Source organism: Nymphaea colorata, chromosome 9 (genome assembly GCF_008831285.2).
Source record: "Nymphaea colorata isolate Beijing-Zhang1983 chromosome 9, ASM883128v2, whole genome shotgun sequence".
In the NCBI taxonomy this organism is placed as follows: domain Eukaryota; kingdom Viridiplantae; phylum Streptophyta; class Magnoliopsida; order Nymphaeales; family Nymphaeaceae; genus Nymphaea; species Nymphaea colorata.
The window spans coordinates 2,135,974-2,144,636 of record NC_045146.1 but is presented as its reverse complement, the minus strand read 5'-3'; the positions used below and the strand labels follow the sequence as shown (position 1 = coordinate 2,144,636).

The window sequence follows — 8,663 nt, the reverse complement described above, 5'->3', positions numbered from 1 at the left end:
GAGGAAGAGACAACGCGAGAGAGAGAGAGAGACAGAGAGAGGACATACATTTGCCCCCTGTCAACCTGTTTTGGATAGTCTCATCTTGATAACCAGAATCTTCGATAGACAGCTCCGTTGTTATTGGTTTCTCTTTGAATCAAATCTTATATCTATCTTGCTGGATGGACAGATTTATTCGCTGATTTTCTTCATTCTCTGAATGCTGCTTGTTTCGTTCACTACTTGTGGACTCCCATTAATGAAGTTCTCTCTCTCTCACACACACACACACACAACTGAGTTGAAATATGAGCAGGAAATTCCTTGCAACCCAAGAGAAAGTCACTGGGGTTGTCATGGGGCGTGCTGCCTCTTCCCTTTCATTTACATCAGCAATAGGGCTCACAAACCAGAGGTTTCTTTCAAGAGAGAGCATGAGGAAAAGACTAAGAGAGAGAGAAAAAGATAGAGGACATACATGTGCCCTTGTCAACCGGGGAGGAAGCATAGCAAGAGAAGAGAGCATAGGGAAGGAGGATTTTTTTTACCGAAGCTAGTTATATCTGATTATATGCATTGCATGGTATACAAAAGAATTAAGTACAGGCAGGGGTGAAGACACGTGGGGCCTCGGGGCATACCCACTCTTTGTATTAACATTAATTCAGTGTTAGATTTGAGTATGCCCCACGAGATCGAGCCTCACGGCCAATTAAAAATTTGGTTGACTATATATTTAGTGCCCCATTGAAAAATTTTCTGGCTCCACCCAGTACATCCGGCAATATAATGTTTAGAATTTCCCTAATCAATAAAAAAGGGAGCCCCATACAAGGATAAAAGGGTAGTGAAAAAGTTAAAAGTCAAGAAAGAAAATTCTAAAATACTCCAACTAGTAAAATCCATCAATTCCCACCATCCATGGGAGTAGATCCTATAAGAGTGTCAGGGCCAAAAACAAACCCCTGAAAATTGTTTGCTAAAATATTTTTTCTGCAATCTAAACTGATAATTGTTGTGATCATAAGAGTTTTTATTAGAAACATACAGTAAGTTAATCATTTTTTTTAGATTAATAACACTTTTGTAGTATAAAAAAAATGAACAGCCCTTATAGCGTCAAAAGTTTAGTAGAAGAAAAATTAATATTTTTCATAACAACAACTTGAGTCGAAATGAGACATGTTTTGTGGTAATTTGGAATATATAAATATAGCAATTGGCGTACCCAGACGACATTGGTCACGGACAAAAGCCTTCCTAAATTCTTGTTAAAAATTAATTTAAACAAAACCTGAACATTCTAATATGTTTATCAATACTGCTTGAATGTAAACATGTATAGTTCAAGTTTACTATTCAAATATTAACAATATTACAGGAGCCTTTCATTTTAGTTGCTGTTATTACAAAAGAAAAATTATGATACACACCAAAAATGAATTAGAATATGTTTTCCAACAAAACATTTTTAAGACCATATCTCTGTTAATTTCGAAAAAAAAATTAAGCAATCAATTGTAAGGGGCCCGGTTTTTGTTCCTAACCAAGTAGTTTGGTAGTTACCTATTCCTCTCTCCCTAGATGGTTTTCAGGTGTAATGTGCACCTCCCATATGAAAAGGCATAAAAATATGTGGTCTTGATTCGTTGGAATTGGATTTGATACCAGATACTATGTGGTCAGAAGATTCCTGGATGACCAAGTAATGTGGCAACATTATATTTCATACATTTTTCCAACTACTTTCAAAATGGGTGATATGCAACAAATATATACTAAAGGAAGATGGGGGTATTTTTGAATTTCTTTATAAAATGAGGACATTTTAAGCTTTTTCATTTTTCAAAATTCTTTGTTTATCCTTACAAAAAAAGTTTCCTTTTTATTTTAATGCATCCATTTTTAGTCATTGCATACTCCTATGCACTAAAAACCCGTGCACAAAAGTGGCGTATATAATCAGATGGTGTGACCATATCTACAAGCGGCTGCTTGGGATATTTGGTGTGAAGCAATTGCAGGCTACCCAAGGTGATACTTGAGCAACTCAAGAATCTGAGGTAAGTTCTGGAAATTAAACAACACTGTGAGAACATATCTAGAGATCTTGAACCGTCTTGCTTGTTACTTCAGCTAAGTATGAGGGCATTGACATCATCCTACCTCAGGCAAACAGAGGTAGAAATGATGAGAAGAGAATCAAGAGACCCATTGGTGGTGGCAAGGATAGTGGGAGATGTGTTGGATCCCTTTAACAGATCTGTACCTCTGGAAGTAAGATACAGCTCAAGGGAAGTGACAAATGGGTGTGAGTTCAGACCATCGGCTGTGGCTCGCCAACCTAGGGTTGTAGTCGGAGGGGATGACTTGAGGACCTTCTATACACTGGTAAGAGCTGATGATCACTGACTTTGGTCTTCGTTTTCAACCTTCTATGTATGTCACAAAGCGTTTTCCCTTTCTTTCTTGTTTATCAGGTTATGGTTGATCCTGATGCTCCTAACCCAAGCAGCCCTACACTTAGAGAATACCTGCATTGGTAAGCATCCATGCTCATGACCTAGGTAACAAGGTAGCTACCTCCGTGTTCTTTCTGTCCTGTGACTTGATGATTCACAAGAGAACACATGCAACGTGTCTCACAAGGCAAAAACAAATCATTCTATGTGTTCCACTACATTGTATTTCAACTATTCCTTATTGAAACACTGCATTCCGGGGGAAGGCAGAATTCCAGCTTGCAAAGAATGAAAGGACTTAACCTGAATATTATAGTTGGACCTTGGTTTTTGAGGAAAGAAACAAACTTATGATGAAAGCATGCTTTTCCACAAATCTGTCCACAACAAAATGCACATGCTTGTGTTCCGCCGACGAAAGCAGAACTTTTAATGTGTTTTTGGTCTTTTTGGTTAGGATGGTGACTGATATTCCAGCGTCCACTGGTTCGTTCTTCGGTGAGTGCCAAAACTTTGCTTCTTTCCATTCTCTCTCTCTCTCTCTCTCTCTCTCTCTCTTAAAGGAGCTCTCTCTTAAAGGAGCTCTCTCTCTCTCTCTCTCTCTCTCTCTCTCTCTCTCTCTCTCTCTCTCTCTCTGTATTGTGTTGCAGGCAGAGAGGCAGTGTGCTATGAGCAGCCAAGGCCCAGCGTCGGAATCCACCGTCTCATCTTGGTGTTATTCCAGCAGCTCGGCCGGGAGACGGTTTACGTGCCCAGTTGGCGCCACAACTTCAGTACCAGAGACTTCGCTTTACAGTACAACCTTGGCTTGCCGGTGGCGGCAGTATACTTCAACTGCCAGAGGGAGTCCGGCTCCGGTGGAAGAAGATTTCTATAATATAACTAACTTAATTTCTTAAGCAGAAAACTTCGTTTCTTTCGTTCGTGAGCCTTTCTTTCAATTCTGTGTACTTAATGCATTTTGGTTTCAGTTGAATGCCCTTAGAGATGTGACCTGCATGATAGGTTGTCCAAGGACTTGAGCTTTCTTGGGTTAAATCACGAAACTCAAAGGTTTTCTGGACTCCACGTTCTTGAACCATCACGCTCTATTCTTTTCAGGAGTGGAAAACAAAAATGGGGTCAGCTTTTCAGAATATATATGCCTCAAAGCAAAGAAGATTGTCACTCTCGATGGGAATTAGTTGGAGTTCCAAATGATATATATATATATATATATATATATATATATATATATATATATATATATATATATATATATATATATATATATATATATATATATATATATTATGCATATATATATGAAAGGGATACCAATGGGGATGTCGACAGATGGACCTGAATCAGATATATCTGCTTTTTCGGATATTGATATGTTTTGATTCAAATACGAAAAAGAAAAGTCATATCCGAATTTGAAATTAAATTTCACAATTTGAAACTTATAGGTTAACATCCACATCTAATCACAATTGAATGTGTCTGATTTTGAAAATGTAAGGGCATTGGATATAAGAGGTTTTTTTTTAAACTAAACAAATCTGAATCCGAATCTAATGGGATATTTATATATATTAGAATCTAGATCCAATTCTGATAAGATGTCATTTCTTAAATCTAAACCTGATCTGATTTCTTAATTGAAGAATAGATTTTTTTTTTCCGTATCCAATTTTTTTGGAATGTTACTTGGCCCCTTAAAACTTTTGAAAAATATGGGTTGGCCCTCGTGAAAAAAATTTCAAAAATTTTACTTAGGGTAGCCCTGCAAAACGGAATTGTTGCAAATGAAAGAGCCCAAACAGATCACATGATTCTTATCTGCCAAAGTTATCAGTTCTTAGAAGGGGCAAAAAAAAAAAGGCAACAGAATGAGAAAGATGATCGTGTGAGAATATTCTTGCCAATTAACCAAAGGGTCATGGTAAAAGAATGAGAACTGACAGCGCCTTGTCCTACGAGAATCCATAAGTTTGCCACGATACTTCCCCTCTACTCTTAAAAAGTGGAACGGAGAGCATCTTTGATAGCAAAATCTTACTCAACTTCTAAGAAAGTAAGCACTTGAACGACTGCTATAAGAAAGAAATGTTTTACAGATTTAATGTCTTTGGTGATACATTAATCTTCAATGTCCGAATTAATAAAAACTATATTAATGCATTTGATTCTCCCATTATGGGTGATTGAGGGGAAAGACCATCATTGGGCATGAAGCTAAATATTCCACCCAGTCTTTTTTCGGTGTTTTGGAATGCTACTTCTACTGTGCTTCAACTTATGTATCATATAACATTTTATCTCCTATCATTCAAAATAAAAACTAACCACCTACCAACTCCACCCCTGTGCCAACATAGTGACTTCTTTTAGCGGGCCCATAAGTCAGTCAAAGGCAATCTCCTTGTTGATCAAATTTAAAAGAAATCATAAACTTGAAAGGGAGAACATATGTTGGTCTGTCGCGGGCTTGATAAGGACATGTCCTTTCCTTTTTTGTAGTATTTCGTGCTTCCTCTGTAGCAATGAGTGGAGAAAGACGTTGACACTAATATTATCGAGGACTTTCTTTTGCAAAGGAAACTATGGTTTAACGCTTGAATGGCGGCAAATATATGACGTATTTACTATTGAACGAGCAGCATATATATGATATATTATGAAAGATGGTACATTAAAGAGCATGCATCATCCACTTAATATAACTTAATATAGGGGTCTCAAAATGCATATATATTGGACAGCCACTTAGCTTGGTGGCCACTCATGCCAAGGCCTCATGTCATCTGTTTAATTCCTATCAGTGTTACTGATCTGCACATTAGGACATGGTATCGAGTTCAAGATGCGCCGACCACGCCACAGGCTCCTTACAAGTGCTAGACATTGGGGACAAGGAGAATGGGGGATTCTTCGGCCTTCACTTGAGCAGCTTGAGATAATTCTCTAGCTCACAATCAGGGGTGCTGGCAAGGGCCCTGCGCCTCCCCATCCCAGTGACCCCGACAAAAAATAAATAAATAAAAATTTACATGTAGATTTTCAAAATAAATAATTTATCTTATGTAAAATTTTTGAAAATTTATATATTGGCCTTTTTTAAAATTTTGAAATTATAATTCGGCCTCCAAAATTTTCTAGCTCCACTGTTGTTTATAATCAATATTTTATATGAAATAAAAGAGTTGGACATGTGATACTGTTTCAATTCATGCATGAACCATCCGGTTCAAATGAACAGAAAACCTTGAATCCGGACCGCCTTTTCTACTTGACTATATCTCCTTCCCAATTGCAGCATTGAAGTCCTAATCAATTTGGAATATATACCACCTGTCAAAGCACAGGTGAATGTTGAATCGTGTCAAATTAAGGATCGTGGATCAAAATCTCGAGCTGAAGGACAAGATTCTTGTACTCCCAGCCAAATACACAATGATTTATTATTGTGGTTCAAAAAGACTAATAGTCCTCCTACATCTATGTCCCAACTAAATTCCAGTACCATTCGAACAAGAACAACTACAAGAGATCATCTTCGAAAGTAGGAAAATTGGGATCAGTCTCCACATCTTGACATCGTTGAGCCCAAGGCTAAGGTTTTGGTGGTCTGGACTCACCCAAGAAAATTTATAAGCGCCTGGGCTAAGGTGACGTAAGGTTAAACCATATGTCTAAAAGATTTTCCAATCTTACTTGATGTATTAACAGAGGCGTATATTATGGAAATTCTCAAGCGCACTCCTCGATTTAAAAAGGTGGTGGGGCTATGGAGCTATATATTCATATACTCCCAAAGTTGGTCACCAAAAAGCTGCCGTAAACCTTGAGATTCTAAAGAGTATGAACGTGACGCCGCGGTACGTGTACCAGAAATCAAATTAAGGACAGATCGATTATATACATTGCATTCATTTCTCTCTATCCCTGTGTGTAGGTAACCTGCACACAGACACACCGGGATATGGTTACGACAAGATGGAAAATGAGCGGGCTTGAACTTTGATAATCTTTATCCGTCTATAAAATGAGAAACAACCGAAAAATATTAAAGAATATCAAGACATAAAAAAAAAGAGGGAAATTAACAATCTACAAAAAACCAAAAACAATCAAAGAGTGAAAATTCATGGTTACCCATTACAAGAACACTTTACAGACAGCTCGACATGACCTTGAATTACCCCGTGGCTCATGGTGCTAGGGTGTGTATATATATATATATATATATATATATATATATATATATATATATATATATATATATATATATATAGTTGGTAACAACCAACCACTTAGGTAAGAGACAAAAAACTAGGCTCATTACAATTAATTACTAATATATATATTTTTTTTACAACCTAACTTCATATAAGAGATGAACTTAAGAGTGAATTGGTGAGAAACATATATTAATTTTGTTGTTTCTTGGTTAAATAATGTTTTTTAATAATAAAAAAATGAAGGTCTCTTGTAATATCAAAATTTTGATAGTAGAAAAATCAAGTTTTGTTTTACAAAAATGACTTGAACTAAAACATGATTTATATTAAATTAGTCTTCATGAACACATTAGAAGGTTCACATTTTCCTTAAAAACACTTTTTAACATGAATTTAAGAGGTCTAGGTGTTTTTTTTTTTTGGCAATCTAAACTTATGGATGAGGTCTTAACTATCACCACTATTACAAAAAAAAAAAGGTTTTGCTGCACATAAGAAACACCAGTAAAATTGGCAAAAACGTCAGTAAATGCCTTAGTAACGTTTTGTGGAATCCATGATTGTATGTTGGGAAAACGAATGTGGGGAAAATAATAAAAAATAACACAAAACAACATCTGAACCATTTGATCTATGTTGGGAAAAGGCAAACTTAAATTTATACAGAAAAAATTTGGCAAAATGTTGACGTCCAAAATGATTTTCAATAATAACTTTGACAAAATATACTTAATAAAAACTTAATAACCAAAAAAAAAAACTCACAAAGTGTGCTAAAACCCAACCGTTGGTAATATTCAAATGTAAATTATTTATTCATCAAACTAAATATTACAAAAAATAAAATGACTCAAAAAATTCACCTCGACTCGGCTTATGTTGTCAGCTAAAACACCCAACGCTCTTACAGCATACACTTGAAACTTACATTAGACGAAGTGAACACAAGAGCTACCACTCACCAGCTCACAAAATTGAGCACTCACCCCAACTCTCAATGACAACTCTTCTTTTTCACACACTTTCACACGCTTTTGATATAAATAAAGATGAATAAGTCGGTGGTGGATGTTTCCACCGACTTCTACTTAATTTTCTATTTTATTATTTTTTTATTACATTTAGTAGCCACCGACTTTACAGCAGAGGCTCAAAGCCTCTTGCGTCTTCTCGACCATTCCCGAGTCGGTGTGGACTCTTTAAAATCTACAGATCAAACGGTTTATTTGACAAATAAATGCTATTCATGTTCAGTATATATAATATATAAACGCTCGGCTGGTTTGAACCGTCTGTTTGTTTGATTAAAAAATAAAAAAATAAAAAACACGTCTCGTGTCTTCCACCTGCCCCACGAACCCTTGCCAGCCGCCAGGGAGGAGGAGGCGCGCCTCCTCCCCACCAGCAGCCACTTTGCCTCTCGCCGGCAGACTGGTGGGTCGCCGCCACCCTACGGAGTGGAGTGGAGTGGTGGTGGCTGGAAGTGGGGGAGGTGTCTGCCTCCTCCGTTTTAAAAAAATTTGCCTTTCCAAAGGGAAGGCAGCTGCCGACTCCTTTCACCGCCGGACCCTTCGCCGGCAGACCGGCAGCAGACCGCCAAAGACCATGGGGGAGGCGACGGCGTCCCGTTCTTTACAGTCCCTATCTAAAATGAAACGGTAGGTCGTGCCTCGCTTCATCTTTGCTGGCAGGCAGGCTGCTGCTGAACAAGACGGGGGAGGCTGACGACCTCCCCTTATACTTTTTTTTTTTTTTTTTATTTCTCTTAAAATGAAAGGGAGGCGACTCCCCCATCATCACTGGCTGACCAAGCGACGCCCGCGGAAGGCCCGCCGGCAAGCAGGCTGTCGGATGGGCTGCTGGCAAAGGAGGCTGGCAGTCCTCAGGCCTCCATGGGGGAGAAGACGCCGTGAAAGCCTTCCCCACCTGAGCACTCGATGCTCGAGCCTCGAGTGACGGTTGAGCATGCAATTTTTTTTTATCAAACGTGGTT

General features: G+C 37.9%; 1 protein-coding gene across 1 annotated transcript; it reads left to right on the top strand.

Moving 5' to 3' along the window:
• Positions 1-2,169: 2,169 nt before the first annotated feature.
• On the top strand, positions 2,170-3,321 carry LOC116259835 (protein RICE FLOWERING LOCUS T 1-like). Its single transcript, XM_031637782.1, has 4 exons — positions 2,170-2,373; positions 2,463-2,524; positions 2,902-2,942; positions 3,095-3,321. The coding sequence occupies exons 1-4, from the start codon at positions 2,170-2,172 to the stop codon at positions 3,319-3,321; spliced, it is 534 nt and encodes a 177-aa protein (XP_031493642.1).
• The last annotated feature ends 5,342 nt before the right edge of the window (positions 3,322-8,663 follow it).